The 27,919-nt window shown below is 41.4% G+C and overlaps 1 protein-coding gene across 1 annotated transcript; it reads left to right on the forward strand.

Moving 5' to 3' along the window:
• Positions 1-27,791, forward strand: eif2b3 (eukaryotic translation initiation factor 2B, subunit 3 gamma). Its single transcript, XM_088311365.1, has 12 exons — positions 1-299; positions 765-930; positions 2,506-2,663; positions 8,084-8,243; positions 8,375-8,486; positions 14,755-14,844; positions 16,261-16,397; positions 17,324-17,514; positions 17,606-17,671; positions 17,851-17,999; positions 22,724-22,827; positions 27,649-27,791. Exons 2-12 carry the CDS (start codon positions 783-785, stop codon positions 27,699-27,701), a joined length of 1,368 nt encoding a protein of 455 aa, XP_088167491.1. The 5' UTR covers positions 1-299; positions 765-782; the 3' UTR covers positions 27,702-27,791.
• The last annotated feature ends 128 nt before the right edge of the window (positions 27,792-27,919 follow it).

Below are 27,919 nucleotides of genomic sequence, written 5' to 3' on the forward strand. Positions count from 1 at the left end.
GCCGGACATGTTACGGTGGAACAACCCTGATGGCAACAGCTGAAGCACAAGTTGTTCATTTCGCCTCCTTGTTATCTTTAAGCAGCAGGTTAAACTCTCCCATTGGGAGGTTTCATCTGGGATGTTTTAAGTTCGTTCGCTGTTGAATCCCAACTCTTCGTCAGCCGTCGACCAAGCAGCAGTCTTGTGGATTTATTATACGTGCTATCTGTTAGCCGAATGCTAACTCCTTGACAGCTCATTCAGTTTACATGTGTCGACCGGTAAAAGTTCACCCGGGATCCAGGAGTTACTGACAGGTGAACATTTATTTGCATTTTGCGCCATTCAACTGATTTGTCTTGTTGACGCGTTAATGTGCTCAGTATTCTGTCAGGACTTTGATTAACTCACGTTTCAGCTCAGATGGAATAGCATAATACACACGTTTACTGTAAAGGTTTCACCGGCCATTCATACATTTCATCACTCACCCGACACTTTTCTTTTTTAATCTTTTATGGATTATTCATTTCGCCATATGATGAAGTTATACACACATACACTTATAATACGGTATTGTCACTGTTGTGCTAACACCATCCATATGGCTGTCAAAAGGCTTATTTTCATGATATGAGAACTTCTTGATATTATTTTTTTAATGTGGTTAACATGTCTGGGTTATTGTTGTGCGATGTTGCTGTAATAGCGCAATTGATTTTGTTTTAGTTCACACACCGATGTTAATTAATGTGAGTTAAATAAGTTGGTGTCTCTTGCAGTCATCCCAAGCAGGCAGCATGGAGCTGCAAGCGGTAATGATGGCGGCTGGCGGGGGCTCACGGATGACCGACCTGACGTACAACACCCCCAAAGCGATGCTTCCAGTTGGCAACAGGCCCCTCATCTGGTACCCGCTAAACCTGCTGGAGAGGGTTGGCTTTGACGGTGAGAAACGGGTCTTTACATTGCACTCGTGCCTGTGTTGCTATGATTTAGCTTAATCTCTGAGCAAATATTAAATTGCAAAAGCTTGCAATTGTCATGTCACTTGACCAAACTTAGAAAACAGGAGAACTGTGATTGAGCATTACCTGAGGAACTTTGATGGACAAAGTTTTGGTAACAACACACTTGAACTGCAGTCTGAGTGTCAATATAACTAAAATCTAGTTATAGAAATTGCATCTCTGAGAGGATGGACATGGATGGAATTCAAGAAAAAAAAAAAAAACGATCCATCTGTCATGCGGAAATTGAGTTAGCAAAAAAAAAAAAAATATACATTTTTGCTGCAATACATTAATAATACAATCTAAGCATCAATATTAACCTTATAAACATACTAATACTTACAGAAATTGCGTTTTAAGGGAGGATAGAAATGGATGCAGTTTACAGAAAAACATTCTGTCTGCCATGCATGCATTTACTTCCTGATATGGCCACAGGAGGGCGCCAGTCACTGGTATCAGTGACTGGTATCGGCAGTGTTCGCAACACCTTGATAGCTTGAAATAAGGCTGTTGTCTCGCCCTAACTTCCTATATATATTGTAAGTAAATTGTCTATATCATGTCAGCTTCACCCCATGCTGTTTGGTACTTGGATAACACACTCCGTGCATTATATCACACTATTGGTTTCATGGCATGGCGTTTCCAATTATGCTGCTTTTTCTCCAGCTTTTCAGCACTTTATCAGCCATTGTCAGGTGTGTGCATCCTGACTCCTTAGACTGCAGTCGTTTGGCCTCTTGTGCTGCGACATGCAGTCGGTCCAGAAACACTTGGCTTATAAAGGGATCTTTTGCAGTGTGCTGTTCTCGCCAGTAAACAGGGCTGCTGCTCATTGTAAAAAAGCCGATTGCTTCTCACTGCCCTGAATAAAACTACATTTCAAATATAATCACCATGTGTGGCCAGCACTTTTTTTTACTGTGTGCAGCCATCTAGCCAAAGGCCTGCAATTTACTTTTACAAGGCTGACACAGCGAGTGAGCAAATGCATTACACAAACCGTTTTATACCGATAAGGCAGCGATTCTAAGAAGCATTAAAGAGGTCTGCTCGTGTTATTATCTACTTAAAGTGAAGCTTAATTTTGGTGGTTGAAATGTGCCAGAATCTAATGTGACGTTAGGAATCTTTAGTAACTAAACTGAGACCAGCTGCGCCCAAGTAATGCACTCCATTTGCCTCAATTGCCTGAGACGCAATTCGTCAAAAAATAATTCACACAATTGACAGATTTGTTCATCAATTAATCGAATACTATGCAATCTCTAGTAAAGCCTTGAATAAATTACAAAAACTAGACTGATTATACATGCAACTTATTTATTGCCCTTTCAAGAGGGACGACTGATGCACATTATGTCACATGATGAGCATAATGTGCAATCTTACTGGTTTAAGTTTATCACACATAAACATGATTATCTTGTTCAAGAAAACATGTTTTCCTTCCTTCATGGTCATTACGTCATTATTCATCGCCGTTTGTTCTTTGCTTTGTCTTCAGAGGTGATCGTGATCACCACCAAGGAGGTCCAGAAGATGATGAGTACAGACCTCAAATTGAAGATGGACGTGAAGATGAAACTCGACTTCGTTTGCATCCCGGAAGATGAAGACATGGGCACGGCTGACGCTCTCCGTCACATCCAGCCGAAAATCAAGGTGTCACGCGTGCAAACATGTAAACAATAGTTCTCATACATGTGCTACAATGACTTAGGTTTGGTATAATAGCGTATCGTATAAATTATAATTACCGTAATGTCCAGACTATAAGACGCTACTGTTTTCCTAAACTTTCAGCCCTGTGGCTAATTGCTGACAGGTTCACGAATGAACTTCATTCCACCAAAACATTTACCCATAGTCTCTGCCGCGAATAAAATAGTCATAAACGAGTCGACGGTGAGACGCTTGAAACAACAGCTTAAAGAACTAACTAACTTTCAGGGGTCACAAAAGTAGGTAGCCGGAGCTTGAAACCGATCTGGAAGACTGGGTAAACTTCCAAAAGAGCAGAAGGTGTTTCCACTATGCAGGTCAGGTTAAAGCGAAGATAACAGAATATTTGAACAAAGCTGATGATGTCATCAATATGGACAAAGTACTTTTGACATTTGACCTGCGTCTCACCTGAACTTTAAATAAGAAGGGGAATCCTCCGTCACGGTGCAAACAACTGGCAATGAGAGAACGCATTTCACTTGTGTGTTAAACTGCACAGCATCCGGACGAAAGCTTCCACCTATGTTGATTTATTTATTCATTTTTTTAAACGGATAACGATGCCAGAAGAAACACTACCGGAGGGAATCGCTGTGAAAGCCAACAAAAAAAGGGAGGATGATAGAAAGCCTAATGAAGGATTGGCTGACAGAGATTTTTTTTTCCCCCGCGCAAAAAAGTTTTTGCTTGTTTTGGACAGCACGAGAGCCCATTTAACAGAATTGGTGAAAGAAGCCATCAGGTGAACAAACTCAATTCCCGTTTTTATTCCTGGGGGCACGATCAAGTATTTTCAGCCACTCAACATCAGCGTGAACCTGATGATGTCATCAACATATAACAGTATAGTATAATGCATGTACTGTTTTGCTATCATATCCCATTGAACAATCACACCCCACACAATAGCAGCTCAAAATTATGACCAGTCGCTACTTTAGTACCTGTTTTGGGTGCAGAAAATTATGCAGACTTAATTTTTTAATCCAGGGCGACAAAGAAAGTTTCAGTGTTTGGCCAAATAAAGAGGACCTTTAAATGGTTAAATCACTGCAACATCGATGCTAGTTCCGTTAGCCCATCTATGTCATTTTGCATTCTTAATTAGCATTAAGGTTATTTGGTGTTGGAATGTACAATATTTATTTTTCCATTAAACTTCATCTGGGAATGGTAATAATCGGCTTCAAGCAAGCATTTGGCCTTTTAATTGAAGAATTGTTTGCTGTCTGCCAAACTGTTTTTGATGTCTTCCTACTCCAAAAACACCTGATTGAAACAATCGGCACATCAACAAGCTCTGTAGAAGCCTGAAACAATCTTGATTATCTTAATCAGTTGGTTTGGAGTAGGGAGAGGTTCCCTTACCCTGGACTAGAGGGTGACACCGGAGTGGATTTTCACTCCTGTCCCGACCTTTTCCCACAGAAAAAAAATCATGTACAGTCCCATCCGGGGCCATCGTAAAAGAAAAAAAAATCCCGTCACGTCCTATAACAGTAAAAATGTCTCCCATCCTGCTTCCGTTCAGAATGATTCCCACTCCTGTAGCGCTCTCATTTTGAAGGTTAGCTACATTAAAAAAAAAAGGGGGGGGGGGACTGTTTGAGTCTCGCCCCTAGAAAAAAAGCAATCAAATTTTATATGATGGACAAATTTTGTATCCTCCATCAGGAACTGTCACACATCCCTCTTAGTTTTGTTCTCTGTACAAAGATGCGTTTTGACAGGTTGAATGCCCCCCCCCCTGTATGAAATCGTAGAGATTCTTATTATTCCCCCTCACCCAAGAGTTCTTTATTTAACCCCTAGTGTAACCGCACGCAAGCACACTCCAATAGGACAAGTTCCCTCACGCTCCCGTTGAGGATATTGGAGTCCGTAATCCTTTGAGCAGCCAGCTAGATTAGAGGCATTGAGTTACACACACTCTCACACTGGAGGGTGATGAGTGAGGGACCAGAACCATGGCCTGCCAAATCCCAGCAGCGGAATCAATCAAACTGTCAGTCTGGTGCATGAATACAGAAAAGACACACACATACACACACACACATACATGCACAAAAGCCCATCTCTTTATGCTAACAACTTTCTATGAGGGGATTTTGTGTTACCGATCAAACAAAATGCTTAGAATAATCCATCCGCACTCTCGGGGAGCAGAGAATTTTTGTTCCCTGAAAAGAGAGATTACAAGCAGCATATTTTATTTTGTCTAGTGAAGCCGCACAAAGGTGGATGCCTATGCCGGATTGTTGCCAATGTCTTTCACATTAAGTTCAATGAGTGAAAGGAGTACTTGATGTGCACATTTTATTTTGTTGGTTTTATTTTTGTATGCTCAAAGCCTCTCGGACATATTTCCATTCCCTTTAACCACCTGGCAAACCTGAGTGAGTATCCAGGGTGACTCAGCTTCTGGCCTGCAAATGTTTTGTCGATATTTTTGTGAAATGGAGAATGGTGGTTTTAGTGATGAACATGCCCCGAACAAACCTGAAGGGATTCCTAGAATAAATAGAATAAAATTGTGTCGCTTTACAGTTCTTCTGAGTGATTGTTAAGATTGGTTCATATTCAAAAACACACATGTTATCTTGCTAAATAAGTCTGCCGTCTTCTCCAATTTATTCTTTATTTTGGCAGTTGTCAAATACGGTTGGTGCATTACCGCCATCACCTGGCCACCGGCGGTAATGCACCAGAAGTATTTGACAACTGCAAAAAGAAAGTCAACACGACGAGGGATTTTGGGTGCCAATCCAATATCTAATTTTAATATTCAGTAAACAAGTCACATCTATGGTTTCTGATGTCCCTGTCAATGATCCTTATCCATATGGACCTCTGCAAGAAATTCTGATTGGAAAACATGTATTCCTTAATATTCTATGCATTTTAAAGTGAATGTTAATGTACAGTAATATATAAAATTTACATTACATTATTTCAGCCGGCATTTGTTTATTTATTTATATATTTTTTCATATGAGTCCACCCAGTCAAGGAAATGTAGTCAAATGCTCAACCGTGGTATCAATTAGAGTAGTCTGGGCCTTGGAGTTTTGATCACACTGACATCTGTTGATTGAATAGCAGAGTCACTGCAGCGGAATGGGAAGGACACGAAACGTTAAACGGGAACAGACAAATCGTGTTGTCCTCTAGTGTTATCACCCTCAGTTGAATGCAACTGGTGGCTTTGCAAGTGAGAATACCAGCATCAACATCCAGGAACCACAGCTTGCAATTATATCCTGTAAGAAAGGCTTTCAGAAAGGAAGCTTAAAAAAAAAAAAAAGTAAATAAAAGACAGTGTGACTGTGTGTGTGGCAGCGTGTGTGTGGTCCTGACCTGTCCAGAGATCCTGGCTGTTGAAAGGCCAGAGTGTCTCTGTCTCTCCAGCTGACTCCACTCCGCCATCGCCTGTGTGTGTTCCGTCTCGGAGCATGTGTCCCAGTCTTCCTGTGTGTATGTGTGCGTGTTAAGAGTTGAAAGGTCTCTGGGTCGCCGCGTCAGTAGATCTCCTGCAGACGCCCGCAGCCTTGCAGTGGCAGCTTCCTGTCACCAAGTCCAGACCAGGCTATGCTCTAAGTTCCCACCGGATCAACTACATGACCCTCGAAACTCCCCTCACTGACATACTGACGCACCGCCCTTGGAACAGAGCACATTATGATCAAATTCATGTCTCTTGTAAACCAATTAATTGTAATGCCTTGTGGTTACTTGATGGAATGACGTCCTCGTCCTTTCTTGTTGCATCCCAGTCTCAGGTGCCGTGTCGCTCGGATTTCTCAATTTTTCACGGTACGAGCCCCTTCTTGTGCGATTTATTTTTTTCCTTTGGAATTCTGAGCTGTGAGCGGGTTTCAGATGTGCCAATGCTTGAGTGAAGTGGGGGAAAAAAGCTGGCGGGATCTCAGGCAGTTCAGGCTCATCTGTGAGCGACAGCTATTTGGAGAGCGATGCAAAGTGTACTTCAGGCTTTTTCATGTTTCTTTTCTGTTGGGGCGCCCTGGCAGCACACAGACAATGAATGGGTTTGTTGACGGCGTACTGTTCTTTATGTGCAAGGGCTAAAGTCATCATGTTCCTTAGGTCAATAATTTGGCCACCCCCCTTTACGTTTCACATACAACCAAACTATTTCTTTCCATTCTCTTTTCATATCAGTGATGTTTTTTGTTACATATAATAAAAAAAAGTGGAGTTTGTTTGGAGGCCAAAACGGATTAATGGCAATTCCGTTTATTTTACTCAGGGAATGTTGATTCGGTGTGGAAGTAAATTGAGCAACCATGTTGGTCACAGAACGAATGAAAATCTAGGTGTCGCTGTAGTTATGGCATATTCTTCTCCATTGTAAGCCCAAGCAGAGGTATCTCTGTCAATAAGGCGGCGAGTACTAATGGCAGGATTAGTCGTCATGCTGACAACCCGCATCACCGAGCAGACAAATGGCTACTGTGAACAGAAACACAAGTTAAAACGCATACACACATACTCCTGCACATACGCACGTGATGTAAGTGGAGGTCTGGTAAAGTGACTGATATTACTTGCACTCTGATGCTGTGTAAGTGATATCTTAATGGAGTTCATACGTTGATGTTTGGACATTCTTGGGTTTGGTGCATTACTCAGTACCTGACGTACAATAGTATACGAAAGAAGCGAGCAGCTATGAAGCCCCTCGCAGGGCTGGACACTTTGGGGTACTTGGTTGATGGGATGCCGGCTCGTTGTAATTATTATTTTTTTAATGGCACAATATATAACATGGATTTAATTTTTTCATTTTTTTTTTTTGGGCCGGATTTTTTTTTTAAATTTATATATAGAAACTGTTTTGTTGGCAATGCCTGATCCTACAAAGTCTTAACATCAGAGTATGTAGCTAATAATTGTGGCACACATCATTTATGTCAAATAATTATTTTTTAATGTGTTTTTTTTCCCCACTGAATAAATGCATTTTGCTCCTTTTAAATTGTGGTCACATATTAAATGCTCGTTATCAGAAGATAAATAACACATCTTAACCCCAGGTGTTGATAATTATGGATGGCCATGTGAGTGGTTTCTCATCCCTACTGTGACCTCCATGGAATTTGAAGATGTCATTTTCACATATTCCTGTGACTCAGTGACGGTGGGTACGTCAACTAGGTTAGATGGGGCAAAAAAAAAAAGGAAAATGTATGAACGTGAACAGTGAACTTTAAATATGCCGGTAATGACGATTCTTCATTTAGTGATGTTGAATAAAAAAAAAAAAAAAAGCAAAGCAGGTCCTTTAATTTAAAAAAAAATTAATATTGTGTTTCTTTCTTTCTCACTTGCCTTCTCAGACGGACATCTTGGTGTTGAGTTGTGACGTGATCACAGATGTGGCGCTTCACGAGGTGGTCGATCTGTTCAGGGCCCATGATGCAACATTGGCAATGCTGATGAGCAAAGGCCATGAATTCACAGAAACTGTTCCCGGTCAAAAGGGCAAGAAGAAAGCAGGTAAATAAAAAAAAAAAAACATGCCGTCTTCCTCGTGATATATTTTATTTGTTTGGATTGTACGAGTTGACTCTTTAAAGTCATATTCTATTCTGAAAATGTCATTGAATATTTTATTTGTTTCTCCGCAGCTGAGCAGCGAGATTTTGTAGGCGTGGACCAGTCAGGCAAGAGGGTCTTGTTTATGGCCAATGAGGTGGATTTGGAAGACGGTCTATCAATTAGGAAGTCCATCTTGAACAAGTCAGTAAGATGATTCATCTTAATACTGCACATTTTATATTTGAAATTTCCATTCCACAAAGGAAAAAGTGAACTTCTCCAGCGTATGTAGTATAACGCACACACACACTACATTACTACATTCCACTTCATTAAGTGACCAGATGTTTTGGTTTCTAATCAGGGTTTCTGTAGCTAGTGTGTGGGATATTTGTTAAAAGGAAGGGACCGTGTGGTAGGTTTTCATTTCCTCGTCCGAAAATGCACATATGCGCGAGAGCAGTGTTTTGGGAGCTCGTAAATACTTCATGGAGCCAAAGCCACTGTAAATTCTGGAAAATGAGAGTAGGGTCCAGAGCAGCTGCTTGCAAGGGTCCTTGCACAGAGAACTCTTAAGCCGCTGTCTTCGCATACCCCCCCCCTCCCCCTCCCCCCCCCCCCCCCCCCCCACACACACACCCACATGCATATTTTGCTTATGTACAGTACATTAACCTAGACAACATGGTGCTGGAAGCGGATGGAAAGACAGCATTTTTTTTTTTTTTGTGATGTTATCATGATGTGCGTCGATATCAAACAATTACACAAGCAAACTTATAAAAAGTGAACAATGCAAAGTGTTTGGATATCAGGAAATCGGAGACTAATATCCGGAGTTTGGGATTTCTACAAGCCACTCGTGAGTTGTTTATAGGTAGCGGGACTGTTTTACGCATCAGTTTCCCTCTAGCCACTGGTCCCATCTAAAGAACATACACGTTTTTATCATCTGTGGGGTGGGGCTTCCATTTTTGGTGTGCTCTCTGAAAGTTTGTCCACGATTTGTAATGTTTATCGGCCTTTCACTAAATGTCAATAGAGCCGAAAGGCATTTAATCATTCGTCAATCCATTATCTGATTCGCTTATCCTCACAAAGGTCGGTACTGGCGCATATCCCAGCTGACTTCGTGCAGTAGGTAGGGTACAACCTGAACTCGTTGCCAGCCAATCGCAGGCCACACAGATGAAAAAACACTCACACTCACACCGAGGGACTATTTAGAGTTTTCAATCTACCGACCTTGCATGTTTTTGGGAACGTGTAAGGAAACTAGAGTAGCCGGAGGAAACCCTCGTAGGCACCGGGAGAACATGCAAACTCCACACAGGAAGGCCGGAACCGGAAGCGAAGCCTGCATCTCGTGCTAACCAGTCACCCACCACGCCGACGTCTTGACTTTAAATTCAAATCGAATTAAAACGTTTTCAAATCAAATCTTGAATTTAATTTGCCTTAAACTGTAGGAAGCATATCATTGCAATGCAATGGACCCCCTGCTATTTGTGGAGGATAGGCACCGGGCCTGCCCGCAAATAGCGAGAATAGAGAGTCCCTATCCCTCCAATATATAAGGACTGACTGACTTCATCCATCACAATTGTGATTTTGCATTAGCAAGCTAGCTATGCCTTCATCCCAAAAATGTATGTTCCCTTGGGATAGTGCGGTGGCGTAGCACTTTGTTGTCTTCCATGTCTCTAGGCACGTTAAGTGAGAATGAGGAAGAGGTATAGATAACCACAAATTTCAAATGTCTAACATGACAGCTTGCGTATGGTCAACGGCGCTGGCTTACGCTTTAGAGAGCTCAATGTGACGAAGCTCCATGGCAACCCGGTGGGATAAATTCCAACCACCGGAGGCATTCAGTAGCTATATATATATATTAAAGCCTCATTTTATTGTTTTTTTTATTTATTCAAATTATGATTTTAAGTCATTTTCATCATATTGTTCTTATGAGTGCAACTCATTTTTAAGCGGTTGGTTGGGGGTTTAGATGTTGATTTGAAGTTTGTGAGTATCATTGCATCATAGCAGTGACCTTTAAAGATTTTCAACAAGGAGGCTTGTTTGCATCTGTTTCCAATGATGGCACATAAACTGAATCATCTCACTGGCTGCATCCTCCAATAACGGGATTGCGTTAATAATACCTACCTTTATCTAAACCCTGTCATGTGATTTATGGTGTGTCAGCAATTTCACCCATATTGAAAGTTTTATTTGGGTTGTATTCTGTTACGTATTTTTCATTAGATTAAATAATGAAATTGGATGATTTAGGATTTAGGAGGCATGATTGCAAAATTCTTAGATTTGGCAAACAAGTCAGCCCGGCTGCCATTTCTTCTTTTCCTCACTTGGCCCCCCCCCTTTTTTTTTTTTTTAACACGTTTATTTTATTATGTGACACAGGCAAGGATCTAGCTCAGTTTCCAGATCGTCAGTATGCCAGACTAGCCTTGTTCCACCAGCAGTGGACCATGTGTGGGTTTAAGATGTGTCAGATATGAGACTTAAAACAAAATGCATTAGACTATCTCAGCATTAGGGGAATCCCAGGCATTTTTATTTTGGAGGCTATAATCAAATATCCGAAACAAAACCGCACAGCCATGTCGGTCGGCTGAGCCATGGAAACCTGACTAATGAGGGTATTAGCATTCTGCAACGTACGACTCACCGCACATTTTTGCTTGCAAATAAACTGTACATCATCCTGTGTGTTGCAAGCTTCTGTCTCGCTGAGGAATGTCAAAAACTTTAGTCGTTGTCGTTAGGCCAAGAATTATGTCACGCTTGCCTGCCGAGGGATAAAATACCTGCTTCTTCCCAACAGCAACTTTTGTTGCGACCGCCAGACGTGCGGATGCTTGTGATACAGGGAACCCCGGCTAAATTGTATTTTCTCCCTTGTGCCTCCACTCTAGCATGTACCTTTAAAGGAGAAGTCAACCCCCATTTTTTTTTTTTTTTACAGGAATATGTTCTATGCAGGCCCACTCGTCGAATGGCATTTTAATTAATAATGCATTTGTGGAATATGAGTTAATCGGTGAAATCAACCAGTTTTTAGCCATGTTAGGAGGTGGATAGGATTTGGTATGAATCCGAATGCCATGTTTAGTCCAGTGAAGGCGCATAGAACTTATTATTGCAAATTTTTGGGGCGGTTGACGTGCCTTTAATGGAGTTTTACAGTATGCAGGCAAGTTGAATTGTGCGCCTTCAGTATAGTGCCACATTGTGCCGCAAAATGCCTGGCAGCATTGACGTCTACTGGAGGAAATGCAGTATAGTTAACTCATTCATTGCCATTGACGGATAATGACGTCAAAAATTACATTCACCTTACCAGGGAAGATAGTGAATGAGTTAAGAGCAACGAGAGGAAGCAGAAAAGGTCCAATAGTAGTCGTGTCCCACCGATGAAATTTATGTCTGGGATTAGTGTTGTATGCCCTATTTGTGTGTTGCTGCTCCGAGGGTTAAAGTTGCAGTTGTTTGAAGGTTTATAATTACCCTAAATGGCGTTTTCCATTATATGTTAGCATTAGGCTAATTGATTTTCATTAGAGGATATTATATGGTTTGCTCGAACAGTTTGGGGATTCAATAAACAATGTTTCATTGTCTTTTATTTTATTTCTCAGTTTTACAGTAAATTTCAGCTGTTATTGAGTAATAAACAGCTTGAAGCAAGCACGCTTGGATTCGTATTTGGGGAACTGTGTGAGCAACATGGTGTTTGTTTCTTTAATGTAATGTGATGTGATTTTTTTTTTTTTACATTTAAAGTCTATGAGAGAGGTAAAACTGAGTGAAAAATTGTGGTCTTTCTATATCGCTGATTTTTTATATGTCGCTGGTTGTGTGGGATGTTCACTGTTCTTTTCTTATTTTACTGTCAGTGTTTGACTTCTGTGACCACATTCTTTCATTTAACATTTGGAGCTTAACTTCTGTACATGTGCTGTTCATGCGTCAACATGCACACCTGTTCTTGGTATCATTCCCCCCCCTTCCGCCTGCCTGTGATGAACAGCGTTGTCACAAACGCTGAGTCCAATTTCCAAGAGGACCCCACAACACACCTGTGCAATATCTTGTGAAAAAAAATACATTGAAAACACCCACAGAGCACGTCTTTGTGTGTGAGCGCACATGTGGTTTTATGCTTTTGAAAATCGCATCACACAGAGGAACACGCGCAGTTTGATTGATGGCATTTGGTCGTAAAATATGTGTGACCAAGCGATCCTCCTGAGTCACACTTGTCAGACTGCTTGGAGGTTTTGTTTTAATGATCAATGCTAATTTCACTGGACATGATTTGATGGAGTTGTTCCTGTTCCATCCAACCAGTTAAACTTCCTCGCTGATGATATTCCCTCAGACATTGCATGCAGATGAATGATAGATACTGTTGCTTAACCAAAATCCAGAAGAAAGGAATTAATGAAAAACTATAAAGATGGTTAATCCATTACAGAATGTCTCAGCAAAGAAGCTCCCCGATTCCTTGCATATAATGGCCCCTTGGTGTGACACGAAGCAGTATGGCATCGCCTTAGTGAGCCCATGCTAGTCGAACATTTTGTTAGAATTTATTGAATGATGACGCTGCTATTTAGTGCTACAAAAACAACAATAAAAATGACAAATTTGTCAAACATTACTTTTATTATGGAAATAATTGCTTCTTTTTGACCATCCACACACAAACTGAGGATGGCATTTGACTGGATTTTTTTTTATTTATTACAGGGAAAATAAGTTCATTTCAGTGTTTTTTTTTTTTTTATCTCAAACAGGCTGACGCCATCTTACCTTTTTTTTTTTTAGAGCGCCACCTAGTTGCAGCAAGTAGTGCTGTAAATTATGATGTATTTTTCACAATTTTGTAGCCACATTTTAAGAGCTGGGCTGTCCGTCCCGGGCCGGAATGGTCCGCCCCATTTTTGGGACTCAGAACGCATCAAAAGCTCCTCTACCAACTATTTGTGTGTGAAGAGACGTGAGACAGCATCGTGCTTTCAAGCGTGTCTGTATTTCCTTATTCTGGCATCACGTAACAATTTCTGGAACGGTAACAAGATAGCGGCCGTAGAGCGGCGGCCTGACCGACAAAAAAAGGGTCACGTGCCCAGCTCTGCTCATTTCACATACTACACAATTTCTGTAATCATTTGAATTTTGCAGAATTGTTATCCACTCTTTGTGTCTATTTTCAATTCATAGGGACTTATATTGTTCCGTTAATTAAAACATGTGCTCATCCCTTGTGGGAATGTTTGTGATTATGTTTAGTGTATCATTCAAACCAGGCCGTTTTGTGCATGCACTTTTATGTCTTCTTCTTTGTCAGCACAAATAGTTGCAGACCTTCTGTCATAATTAGTAATAATGCTCAGATCTCAAGACAACCAGTCAGGCTTGCAGACATGGCGCATCAGTCATGTTAAAGTGTCGGGACTTGCCAGACATTCTTTGGTTCTGTTTTGGAAATGAAAATCAAGGTTTTCGTGTCAAAGCTCCACTGTGAACAGTCAACCGCCATGTCTGCTTTTCATTTTGTCAAAGCTGCATGATTGTTCTGTGGTAATGAGACACAGTCCCTTCAAATCAATAGCTTCCAACCAAAAAGAATCTAAATAACCAACTACAGCGTGTCTTGGAAAAAGTTTAGTAGTGGTCTTTGCGTATTACGTAGTTAAAATTTGGCGTCGTCTGTTGTAGGGAGCCCCGCCCACCTTGTCGTTTTTTTTTTTTAACGATCTAATAATTGAACGGGCAGTCGAAGAGGAGTATGTGTAAGGCATAAAGGGGTGAGTTTGGATTTGTTTATTGAAGCCTGAAGGATGACTTGGTTTTCTTTGACTCTCGCTTCATAAATGTCACATGTGTTTGTGTACAACCGCCCCCGCACACATAAACCTGTCTCTCCCCCGGCCACTGGCGCTTAAAAAGTGGGCCGACCTCTCCAGTAGCCGACGCCGGACAACAGACAGATATGATCACCCTCTTGACTTTAATGTTGTTGTCTAGCTTGTATCATCTGAGCCAGTGGTTCTCAAACTTTTTACACCGAGTACCACCTCAAAAAAATACTTGGCTGTCCAAATACCATCATAATGACCAAGAAAATCCTGCAGAGTAGTCGGTAGTGTTCATCAAAACGAGGAAGAGGTTTTAGTCGGAAATAGAAGCGGTGGGCATTTTACTACGGTTTTGCCGGTTCGTCATTCGGCTCAGCCACCCGACCGTCATCTGTGATTCTGTTGTTCGTTGATTTATGCATTGATTATTCAATTTCCCTGTTTTGTTTATATGTTTCCATATGTGATCAAATGACCTACGAATCCCACATAATCGTCATAGTCTGAAACAATCAGTTCATTAAGTAATTTATGCCCATCTCAAATGCTTGCTGTTGCTCTCTCTCTCTCTTTTTGTCCAGACATCCAAGGATGCTCATCAAAACGGGCCTTGTGGACGCTCATCTTTATTGCATGAAAAAAGCCGTGGTGGACTTTCTGACAGACAACAAGTGAGTTCGTCCACTTCTTAAATCAGCAGCATGAAGTTGCCTTTTGTCATTTCTTCCCAACCAATCGGACGTTTTCCACGTTTATTTTAACCGACATGCAACACACTCCCCAAGCTCGAGCATTCGCCGCTTAATCTGTAGCAAATGTTAAAGAGGGTTTCACAGTGTGTGAGGCTTTGAAAGGTCCTGTTAGCACGGTATTCTACCAAGGTGTTAATTTGTTTTACAACGTGTCACTAAGGCAGGCTGTAAGGCCTTTAGCCCGTCAAGTGGTGCCGTGTCACCTGGCCGCCCACCGCTCCGCTCCAGCGGCTTGAATGCACCGAAAATCGGAACGATTTGGCCTCCATCGTGGAAATATGCATTCACGAGGTGTCATTTTTGAACTAAGATGAACCAGTTTTATTTCACTCGACTGTATTGTTTCACTTGGTGGCAAACTCTGTTCAAATGATGTGTTTTAACATTCCTGATTGCTTCTGGATGTTGTTCAATTGCCATAATTGGTCGAACGACTCTTCAGGTTGGTAAAAATAACAACAGCAATGGGTCGCTCGTGAATATGGACATTGACCAGAAATTAGTAAGCTCCTTGTAGTCACAGCAAACATCACTCAAGGAATGAATCCTTTGACCGCTTAGCCAAAAGACACAAGTCTAATGAAATTCCAGCAGCCAAACACTTTTTTGCAGCAGCTTCACGAAACCAAATCTGCTTCTCTCGATCCACCGGCCATTCCAACACTAATCTCGTGTGGCCAAGTCATTTAAATAAAGCAATAATTTGCCAGGTTTCATATTTTTATATGCAGTCGCTATATGTCTTGTTGTTATTTGAGTGTCTCGGCTCCTTCTCGTTCTCCCTTTCTCTTCCTCCACGTTCCTTCTCCCTTCCCTCCAGAAGACATGGACACAGTAACTGTTGTTTTTCTCCTGTCATTCACATGGAAATTCTAATCTCGCTCCTCTAAAAGAAAGTAAGGGAGAGGGTGAAGGGGGTGCAGAGTGTTGGATAAGAACACAGAGTACAGCGGAGCTGTGCAGAGGATAAAAAAAAAAAAATGTATTGTCCGTGAGTCATCCCAACCACGCTTACGGAAGTCATCAGAGAGATTTATTCATATCTTTTTTTGGTTAAAAAAAAAAAAAAGAAAAGAAAATAGTGCTCCAAGGCTATTTTAAATGTCGATCTGTAATGCTTTTACAAAACCGCGAATCACTCGAAAGTTGGATGTTTGTTGAAGAGATGTTGCATAGCAGTAAAGTTGTCAGCTAATTTAACTTGCAGAAAAAATGTTAGTGCCTACTCCCTTACGTGTATTTTTCATGCAAGACTCGATAATTCCAAGCATGGTAAAATAGTGACATTCCTGCTTTACAATATTGCTAAATTAGAGCTCCTCCTCTTGACTGCAGATCCATTTCATCAGTCCGTGGCGAGCTCGTGCCATATTTGGTGCGCAAGCAGTTTTCCAAAGCGAGGAGCAGTCCAAAACCAAAGGATGACACTGATGAGCAGAGCCAGACGAAGAGTGACAACTCTACAAGCAATGGTTAGCATCACGCACACAAAAAGCACCGTTTCCTATTCATGTGACTGCATTTGCTCTAAAGGAACTTTGGACTGGGTTAGTTGTACTGTATTAACAAATATTTGAAATTAATTGCGTGCATACTTAGTCCTTTCTGGATTTATGAAGTGATGGTCTGTTTTTGCCATGTAGTGAATTGGGTGTTTATTGACTGCAGGTTGAAATCTGTTAGCATGGAAGCTTTGATTTGTGTACCGTATTTTTCGGACCATATTATACTTAAAGTCCTTTTTATTTTCCGAAAAATCCACAGTGCGTGTTGTAATCGAGAGAGCCTTATCGATGGATGGCTGTCGTGAAAAACTTTATCGTCTTAAATTTCCATACATTTTTCTGGAAAAGGTATCTGTAGAGCCGCATTTCCAAAAGCTTGATGGAGCGGATGCTTGGGAGAGCAATGAAGTTAAATCCGTACTGACTTCAGCTTGTTGAGCTTTTGTTGATGCTGTTTGAGTGCAGCTTTCTGGATTTTCAAATGTGTCCTTTAGGAGTTCAGTGTTTTCATCGGCGGTTCTCGTGGCAGGTCAAGAACAAATCCGGTTTCGAGAAATGTATCATGGATAGCGTAAATTGTACAAGTGTGACTGTCATATAGCTTCTCAAACTGGAACTCAACTACAGTCGAGGCAGGAACTTTTTTTGCAATACTGCTCCAATCTCAGTTTGTGAGCCATGGGCAAAGAGAAGATTTGCTAAACTGCAAAGCCTCGGCTGAGGAATGGCCTCACGTCTGTCCAAATTATACCTAAAAGAAATTTTGGGTACCCCATATACAGCATTTTTTTTATGCAGCCAACGAAATGTTTCTGAACTAATTGGGCCGTCGGATGGTCGCTCAAGTTCAAGTTTTTTCACCAACGGCTGCTTTTCCTTGTCTCTCCTGCCAGAGCTTCTCATCTCATCACGCGACGATGGCCTCCTCCAGCTGGCCCAGGAGCGCTCCTGCTGGAACGACCATCACGGGGACATGAGCGAGGCGTACCACGGAGGGAAGCTCCGCTGCTACGTGCACCTCATGGACCAGGGCATCTGCTACCGCGTCAACACGATCGCCGCCTACATCGAGGCGAACCGCCTGGTAAGCTGCAAGACCCGCCGTTGAAAAGATAAACAGTTCACATGTTCCTAATTAATCCCGCTCACTTTTTCCCCCCTCGTCCTTTTGCAAGGTTCCCAAGCTTTTGTTTGAAGAGCCAGCAGTCCACCCTTCTGCCGTCATTTCAGAGCGATGTCAGGTTTGTGTCAGCGGTTGTTTCAACATTTTTGTCTCGTGTTTCCTGGTCAATTGGGGTTGTGCTAATTGTCCTCAGATGGTCAGATGATCTCAGCGTTTATATTAGGCTTTGATGAGGATTACACATGTACGTGTGCGTGTGACTATGAGTAATGTCCCTGTGCACTGTCATCTGCTCAGATGGGATCCGACAGCATGATTGGGGCTCTGTGTCAGATCGCAGATAAGACTTCAATAAAGAGGTCCACTATTGGAAGCTCTACCACTGTTAAAGAGAAGGTCAGAGTGACCAACTCCATCATCATGCACGGGGTTACCATCGAAGAAGGGTGAGGACGCACACACACACACGCATGTACACAAGCGCTCATTTTTTTGGCTTTGAGGTGAGCTCACAAGTACACATTGAGAAAGAATTCTGCGCTCAAGGTCTGTTTATGGTTCAGGACTTAATTGTTACCTTAAATGGTTGTGCAAGATTCAGTTGGTACACGCATACTTTGATAAATGTTTTCATTTTTTTTCTCCTTGCCAAGATGCTGTGAACACCCAAAACGTGTAATTATATACCGGTATTTGGTATTTCCCGCACGTGGCTTCTTAATGCCCCTGAAACAACCACTCCCCTGTTTATTGTCACAATATTGTGAGCATAAATGCAATCCTGCGTAAAAATTAAGACTGTTAAAGAGCTTTATTCTTGTAATATTACCTCTTTTTCCCTTTAACATTCTGGCTTGTTTCTTGTATCTTTTTGATTTTTTCCATAATATTACTATTTTATGCTAACATTCTTTATTTGTAATTCTCTTACTTGTTTCTCAGAAAATTGCACCTTTTGTCTGTAAAATTTTGACATTCTTGTAACATTACGATTTCATTCTCATAACAACACGACTGTATTTTTATTATTTAATAATGACATTATTTTCACAATATTACGACTTTCATTATTTGTATTGCAGCTTGATTCTCCTAACATTACGATTTTCATCCATCCATTATCTGCACCGCTTCTCCTCACAACAATCGCGGGTTACCATTACCATTACAATGTTGGGTATTTTAACAGTCCACCTTTATTCTAGAAGCATTTATTCTCATAACATTATAGTATTTATTTGAACATTATGGATGACTTTATTATCTCTTCTTTCTATTTGACGTTTTCTCTCAACATCATGGTCTCTCAAATTAGACAAAAAATATCTGCCAATCCAATCCAGTCAATCAGTCTATTATTATTAGGTTTTTATGCGCCGAGCATTGCACTGTTTTTTTTTCATTTATTTTCCTAAAATGTTTCTTTAAGAATTCTCGTAACATTGCAACTGTTATTTTCCCTCAAAGTTCAACTTTTTCCAAATGTGTGCAAATAGTGGTTGTTGGTGTGTACGTTGTGTGCGTGTGTGCGTCCGGTTGGGGTGTGTGTGTGTGCGTGCGTGTGCGTGCAGGGGTGTGTGTGTGTGCGTGCGTGTGCGTGCAGGGGTGTGTGTGGGTGTGTGTGTGTGTTGTCAGATGCTGTGTAAAAGGGAGGTGTCACAGGTTTTGTTTTCCATGCTCCACGGGGTCGAACAAGGCGCACTGGGCCCACAATGTGTCTATTGGTGTGCGACCAGCCAGAGGCCAGCTCCAAACAAACAGCGAGCTGCTGAAGTGAAGCACACAACATCCCAATATCTCATTTGACCGCTAATTTACTTGGCCACACCAGGATTCCCACTGCTTATGGAATTTGCAGAACACTATGAACCCTTGTTACTCCACACAGTAAAATCCTGCGCCATTTAGGAAATGAGGGAGTGGAAATCTGGCGAGCACATCTGAAAAACATGTTGGGTTTAGAGATATGAGTTGTTTTTTTTTCCTTTGTAGATGCGTGCACATCTTCAGAGATATCCAGGTACAGCGTGTATATGTTGACATTTTAACAGTAATGAAAAATTAGATGTTCAGAAATTGGGTAAAATGTTGTTAGTGACAGTATGACCTCATGGAAACATAGTTTCTCTCAACATATCTACTATTTCCTCCGTAATGTAAATGTTTAATTTTCATAACATTCACACTTTACTCCTACCATGACAACTATCCTCCCGTATTTAATCTTATTTTTATTTTTTGTAATAATTATCCCCTGAAAAAAAAACATAAATGTCCTCACATTAGGCTAGAGCTGGGTGAAAAAAATCCATATATCGATTTTCATTGATTTTCCTTTACATAGCCCCATATCAGTTCATAAAACCATATGTCGATACTTTTAATCACGCCTTTTTTTCCCCATAAATTTTCATGACTTCGCGCGTCATGCGAGAACTTATCACGATGCGAAAGTAGCGCGTCAAAACAAAATGGCGGAAGCAGTGGAGTTAGCGTCAACAAGCATGAAGGCAGATATATTTATTGTTTCGATCTGGTCATGTTAAGTAAGACATGCATAATTAATGTTACTGCATTGGCATCAATTCTTAATGTAAATATTCATATTTTTACTAATGCACCGAATTACAGCATGCAGTTTGTACTAATTGCAGCATTTGTAAAATTGGTATTGCGTGAACTCCGTGGCTGAATCGAAAATTAAACAAAATGAATCGAAAATCAGATCCAATTGGGCCCTTGTGTATCGAATAGAATCGATTTTGGAAATTTGAATCGATACCCAGCCCTAATTCATGAAACACCGTGACTTTTTTGTTAAATGAACTTCTTGTTTCTTTTTTATTATTTATTTATTTATTTATTTAAATTGTTTAATTAACTGCTAACACAAATAAAGGAAAAACAATCCTGTCTGTTCACCTTTCTCCCAAATTGGATGGACTCGTTTTTGGCCTCCACAATGTTCCAGTTCACAATTTTTTTTTGCATAATCTTAATCGCAAACAACCCAGCACAACAAAACCTTCTTTGCCGAGGTAATGAGTGAATCAAATCACGCTGGGATCATCTGTGATGCTGCACATATTTCACTGATGTCATCATGACGCCGAGTCACTCATTCGTGCAGCTGCAACAAGAAAGCGCTTGTACAGAAGCTACTGTAGAATTGACGTGTAGATTAATCAGATCTCCACTCTGGCGGAAAGAGATTCATCTTGGCCTCGAGTCTGGCTCTTTAAAGCACCTATTCAAAGGGTCCGCTTCTTTTCTTTCTCTGCACCGAGGCCTCGACGCCATCTCCCTCCTGTCCCTCCGTCTCTGCGCGGCGCTTCTTAAAACCTCTCGAGGACCCCAGCCAGCCAGCGTGGGGACCCTCATCACGGCCACGTAGGCGCATGCACAAAGGCATGAAAGAGAGAGAGCGAGAGAGAGAGGGAGATGCGAAAGAAAGTGGGCAAAGCAGGCTCGACACCGGGGAGAAAATTGCAATTCTTTCCTTTCTTTCGTTGGGGGACATAAGAAGGAAGGAGAAAGAGGGAAAGAAAGAAAGAGCCAGTATGAGCGGATTAGCAGACCCTGGCCATGTCGGCGAAACCCCTCGCATTTCGCGTTTCTTTGTTTGGAGCTGACCAGAGCTTGTTGACAAAGCGCTGCGTGTTTGGGAAGGGGGATAGTAGGGGTCAACTTTACAGGGGGGTGGAACAGGAGGTGGGGGTTGATGTGTGTGTGTGTGTGTGTGAGTGTGAGAGAGAGGATGGGGTGGTCATGGCAAGGAGGAGCCCTGGTGTTAGTAATTAGTGGTGTTTCAGCTTTGAAACTTCTTTGGTGGTCTCTTGCTCTCCCCTCTCTCGCTAATGTTACAAAACTGGGATTCTTGTAATCTCCCATCACCAGCTACCACCAGCACCACCTCCGTGGCAGTCGCTTAAACACACACACACACACACACACACACACACCCACACACCCACACACACCGGCTTCCACTCTTTCCTGGCTTTACCACCTGAATAAAACGGGCCAATACAAACCTGTCTGTTTGGGAGCTACAGAAGGCCAAGTGTGTGTGCGTCACTGCCCGGGCAAGACCAACATGTGTTCACCACTGGTCTCCCCAGGCTACTGAAGCACGCACACACACATTCTCCTTCCCACACGTTTCACACACACCTACACGGCCTCCATGTTCAGCCAACACAAGACCGTCTGTGTGTCCTCTCCAAAAAAATTTATGGCTATGGTTTGGCTGAAGGCGAGCACGCACGGTGGTTTGGCAGCGCCAGCTCAGGTGGGAGCTTACAGCCCCGCGATGTCCTCCCAACACGCTCGCCCACGTGCCCGCTGTTGTTGTTGTTTCATATAAATGCTAATGTCACGTCATGAGGGTTGGAGGGGATGCTCCATGGTGAACGTTTCAGAGCAGGTGAACGGCGTGAACAGGCCCGACGGCCTGACGTTCCTCACCTCCGCCGTGGCACTACATCAGTGGCGGCGGCGGGTGGAAAGCTGTGGTCGCACTGGGCCGCTCCCAGTATGAATGCTTGTAACTGTATGAGGGTGCAGGTTTTTGAGGAATTAATGAGATCAGATCTTCCGCAGGCGCTTTAAACGAGTGCAGTGGGAAAATCGTGTTTTTGACATAACAGGAAAACCTTTAATCAGGAATTTGGAGCACGAAATTCCTTTCATCATCTATGGGATTAATGGATTGATAGTTCTCTGAGTGTTCTGAACTCCTGTTTACCTGCCAGCACCATATTGACCATAATAATGCTGCCTAGAGCCAATACAGGCATTGCGTTGACTTCTTGAGACAGCAAATTCTTTGAAATCGAATCAACAGCGCCTCTGCAAGTTGTGCACTCAATTTCTCGCAATTGATAAAAGACAATTAAACAGCTACACACATAATTAACTTAATTGTTAGTCTGGTAGTTTTACTATTATGGATGAGCATAACATTTCAATTAACAGTGACCCAACTTTAGAAACTCAACGTGCCGTATGGGCATTGAACTCAACTCCAGTTGAATTTTACTGTCAAACTAAAATTGTGTACTACTTAAAACAACCACACAACCTTCTCAATGCTAACAAACGATGCAAAGCCCCAAAGCAGCCTGAAGTAAGAAAACTATATGAGAATGTTTTTCCTGCTTTTTTACAGGTGCAACATCCAGGGGAGCGTGATCTGCAGCAACGCCGTCATTGGGCGAGGCGCGGACCTCAAATACTGCCTGGTGGGAAGCGGACAACGGATCGAGCCTGCGGGTGAGCACCCGATGCACACAGTGAAAACAAAATGGCACGAAATCAGCCATTTTATTGTTCACGCAATGTATTTAAATGTTTTTTCTTCCCCAATCAAAAAGATTAACTGCCTCAATATTTAATATTTGAACAGACATTCAATGAGTTTGACAATGATTTAGAATGCATAAATGTTACCATCCATCATAAAGTAAATGGTGCAAAAATACCAAGTAAAATGTATGCGAGGGTTGTCTGGAAAGTCAGCCAATGAAAGACTTCCCCCCCCCCCCCCCTTTTTCTTTTCCTGTACGATCAAGCGATTTTACCCCCCCCCCCCCAATTTCCTTAATCCTCTTGTAGCCAAAGCTACGTATATGGGAGTGCGTGCGTGCGTGAGTGTCAGTGAATGTGTGTTTGTGCGTGTGTGTGTCACATTGATGGAGAGGTTAGAGAGCAAGGCCAGAACAGGACCACCCGGAATTCAACAGCAGCGCCCTCCAGCCACGTCCAGCACACACATGCACGTTCAGAGCAAGAGACGCATGCTCAGGCCACCAGATCGCCGCGACACCTAATTGCGAGAACAATAGAGCGCTTCAAAAAACACCACTTTGACCCTTGCTTTAATTTTAGTCTTCATTCAAATTTGATCTCATTTTTCAATTCATTATTATAGTGATTAATTCAGACTGAATACATTTATCAACCAAACTTCAAAATCTTGATCTCTCGTCTAGTAATACTAATGTGAAAAAAAGGATATTCAATATTAGTTAAGATATCTAAAGTGCAACCTCCTTGTATCCGACGAGGATGTCGTTTGTCTGAACTCCGCCACAAAATTATCTCCTTCAATTTTGACAGTTATCACATCAAATATATCATAGTGCAACTTACCCACATATGATCGAACATTGCTTTTATCCACTTGAGATGCGCAATAAAATGAGAACGTGTGGTATTAATAGAGCTGAACATTTAATATTTTTATTTAAGCTTCAATTATAGTTATGGGCTTTGCATTTATCATCGGTGGTTTTGATGAATGTTTCAAATTTTCAGAGATCATTGTGCTGAAACGATAGGTTGCCCTTGGGAGTTTTTTTGTTTTTTTTTACAGCATCTGCCGAGTGTTGCAAATCAGAGTGTGAGTTTTGGCAGACTTGTAACTACTGGCAAAGTACGCAGTTGCTAACATGATATCAGCCAATGCTTGAAACCTGCTTGCATAATTGTAGTGAGTAAGCCACGCAGCCAAAGTTCTGTCAGACAAAGACAAAGCTTCATCTTTTGTCTCTTTAATGGCCTGAACAGCGGTTTAGCTGATGATTTATTTGTTTTCGTTGCATCATGACAGGCGAACCGGTGGATATAAGTCTAATTGTTTTACTCTAACTGAAAGTTATCTAAAAAGTGCCACTCTGTTAAGAAGCTTTGAAAATGTTATTTGGGCAGCCAAAGAAAAATCTCCTAATTTTGCTTTATATTATTCTCACGGCATCTGGTCGGAAAGAGGAAAGTAAAATTCAGGATGACAGGTTTGAAGGAAGGTAAGGCAAGATGGAAGTGTGAGGTAACTTCCGATTTAATTTACTGTTCTAACCCCAGTACAAGTTGTGTTTTTTACTGTCCGGTCAGTACATTATGCGACGTAACGTGTTTATGCGTAGAAAGTAGAAAGGGCTTGAACGATTAATTGCATTTGCAAATTAATTGAGATTTAAGAGAGCATAATTCTGCAATCGCAAAGGCAGCGGGGTTCACAGAACACAAAGCTAACACTTCCACGCTCGCTTTCAGTTTTCTAACATGCTTAATCCTTTTCAGCTCACATGGTTAAAACCTCTTAAGTATTGGGGCGGGGGGAAAATAATCACCGTGTACACGTGTTTACCGTTTTGTGATGTTTTGGTTGCCGTCGTTTGTCGCGGCGCGTCTGATGGCTGTCAGATCGATTGACTCCGATTTACGTGTCTCGATAGTGTGCTGCTTCTTGGGCTACGACAAATAAAAAAAATGATAATTGATAGTGACATTCAAAGCAAGGTTGAAATCCAAAAAGGAAGGAGTCTCCAGATGTTAGGTAGTATGGAATGAAAGAAGGACAGTAGGTAGAGAAGAGAAAGAGTAGATGGCAGATAATACTTGATCCTCCTGAGTAACACAGTAGCAGATGACGTTTGGTGACGTGTTCATGTAGCGACAGCAGCAGTGTAGGCTGCTGAAGACATTACACTATCAGTACTTGGAAAGCTGTGAGGAGGGAAGGACCACCCAGACTGTCCACCACACACACACGCACACACGCACACACACACAGTGCTGTCAACACACATGCACGCACACCCCTGTCAGGTGTTGATATTAGTGCATACACACTGTACCTCTTTGCTGTGTGCTTTGAAAACACACACAAACAGTGGGTGTGTTTTGTATAATTCTCCGTTGCCAGTAATGTCCATCAGTAAGCTGTCAGACAGACTGACTGCGTTTTGTGTGTCAGTCTGGGGTCATCCACCTGTGGTGTGGTGTGGTGTGTAAGACGGGAGGGGAAACAATAAGCCACAAAACAACGATTCAGTTCAGGTTAAGCTTTGAAATATTAATACAATGGTGCCTTCCGATATGAGAGGTTTTTGAGATACAAGCCGTTTTTTGGACAATTTTGTTTTCTTCTTGTGAGTCAAAATTTGAGATCCGAGCACTGTATGGTGGCAGAGAACTGAATTCATTTCACAACAAGAAGCAGTTAGTTACATATTGAACAATTCGTGCTGGAAAAGATTAATGGCATTTTGATTTATTTCAGTGGGGAAAGATGATTTGTGGTATGAGTGATTTGATTTAAGAGCGCTGAAGAAATTAGTCGTTTCTCAAGGCACCATTGAACGGTAAAACATAATAAAAGGAAATGTGAAAAAATAAACTGGTTTTGTATAAAATATATAAGGTAAGATAGAAGTGCTTTTAAAATTGGCAAATATTAGGCTTTTTTTTTTCTTTTTTTTGTTTTATTTTTTAAATAAACATTCATTTTACAACATAAAACAAAGATAATTATATTCCTAAAAAAAAAATTGGGCATTTTTTCTTTCTGTTGTTAAACAAATAATAAAGTATAGCCAAAAATTATGCCTGTGATTCTTATATTTATTGTAAGTGTCAAGGGACCAAAAAATACGTTATTTTATTCTTTTTTTTTTTCTTTATTAATCAGCCGATTCATCATTTATCGGAATTCTTTCAAACATTGGAATCGGCCTTGAAAAATCAAGTCGGGCACTAGTCATTACTGTCCATATTTTATTACTTGTGTTGAAAGTGTGCCTGTAAAGGATATGGCCTTCACTCCTACGGCACTCCATCAGAAATGCATTTGTAATTCAATTCAAAAAAATGAAAGATCAACCAAACGGTCAAATTCTTCGTTGGGGCAATCACACGTCAAGACACCTTTGTATATGGGTTACAGACAAGTCACTGCAATAAATCGAATTGCCTCAGTCCTGGTGTCCCACGCCCCATTTGTCTTCCCATCCACACAGCTGAGGAAAAACCCGTTTGTGAAGAGATTCCTTCACACTAGAAGCCGCCTGGCGTGAATGGAACATTATTCTCGTTCACCGTTTGCTTTGGATCGGTCCAGATGTTGGGGCTTGGACGACTCGGACGGAGGCGTGTGTAGCGGCTGCAGGCAGACGTACTTTCAGGCATCATCTGTTTCCTTTGTGAGGTTCAGGTGGCAGGCAGTATGAGCTAAGACTTGCCACGCCGCATCTGCGTCTGGGACTCATCTCTGATGCATTCAAAAGCATCGGAAACTACGAATTAGGCTTTGTTTTGCATTGTCAGCATGATCCCAAAGATGAAAAGCCGAAAAACCTCTCCTTCTATTTTTGCATTAGCTTCAGTGTCCCCTGTTCAGTCCTTTATGGGTGTGGGCGTTCTACATACGACATTGATCAAAATGTATTTCTTAATGTAGGTACAAGTTGTATCCAGTTCAAATATAACTTAATTGCTCGTTATATAGAAGTGTCTGCCTATTTCTCGTGAAAAAGCAGTTATCATCATGCCTCATGCAACTGATTTTTTTTTTTATTATTTATTTTTTAGTTAATGAAGACTAACAAAATAATAAAATAAAATTGCGCGGAAAAAATTGATTAACAAAAGAGAAAAACGCTTAAAAAAAAATGAAAAGAAAATTAACGGAAACTAAATTTTACGTACAATTACGTAAAAGTATATACATAATTATAGCATGAATTTCCTTCATTTTTTCTTTGGCAGTTAACGTAATGCATAACCCTTTGGGGTTGATTTTAAATATATTTATTAAATTCAAAAGTATGTATTTCGGTGTGACAGCACAGTCGTCAGTGAAAAGAAACAATGGCAAACAGCCGTCTGTGAGTTGCGGTCCTTTTATTTTGTCTCCGAGAAGCGACATCATCTGGTGGCTGCCAATAAAAAGGCGCCACTAAATGACATTACGCCGAGGCGACAAGCAAGTCTTGAAGCGAGTCGACGTGCTTGTTACGGCGACCCAGCTTTTGTCACTTAGCTCAGCCGGGAACGCGTCGCTAGGTAACACGTGCGGTTCGTATAAGCCACAAATCCACTTTAGAAGTTGGCGACTCCAGACGTCAGGATTGTGATGCATTGATCGTACTTCAAAGTCTGTAGGTTGGTTGTTTTTACAGTATTTTTGTTGAATTTTTAACTACGCAATAAGTATTTCTAACATATTGTAAAAGAAATCCCTCCTTGATAATACCCACCCTATTTGTTCCTTCCGGTTTGACTATCATCGTTTTTTGTGCTTTGTGTCTTTAGCTGAGAGGACCAATGAGGTCATTGTTGGCACAGACCAGCTGATGGAGATCTAAGTGACCTCACCTGACCGTCACCATCTGGAAACCTGTGACACACTTTTACAGTCTTTGTCAATTGTGTTTCAATAAAAACTCAAAGTCTCATTATTTTTGACATGGTGCATTTTTTATTACTGCTAATTTCTCATTTCTGTACTCGATGATTGAGTTGACTCTGATAGGAGTATGCCACGCTCCTCCCGCTCTGTGTTCCCGGTGTGTGTGTGTGTGTG

The sequence above is a fragment of the Idiotropiscis lumnitzeri genome, chromosome 12, assembly GCF_059441095.1.
Source record: "Idiotropiscis lumnitzeri isolate Australia: NSW breed Sydney's pygmy pipehorse chromosome 12, RoL_Ilum_1.0, whole genome shotgun sequence".
Lineage (NCBI taxonomy): Eukaryota > Metazoa > Chordata > Actinopteri > Syngnathiformes > Syngnathidae > Idiotropiscis > Idiotropiscis lumnitzeri.

Bases quoted from the DNA above. Each gene is read 5' to 3' on its own strand.
- eif2b3 (XM_088311365.1), top strand. From the start codon at position 783: ATGGAGCTGCAAGCGGTAATGATGGCGGCTGGCGGGGGCTCACGGATG. The intron at 8,487-14,754 runs GTCAGTAAGATG...CTTTTTGTCCAG, and splicing joins AGGAAGTCCATCTTGAACAA to ACATCCAAGGATGCTCATCA. The intron at 17,515-17,605 runs GTAAGCTGCAAG...TCCTTTTGCAAG, and splicing joins ACATCGAGGCGAACCGCCTG to GTTCCCAAGCTTTTGTTTGA.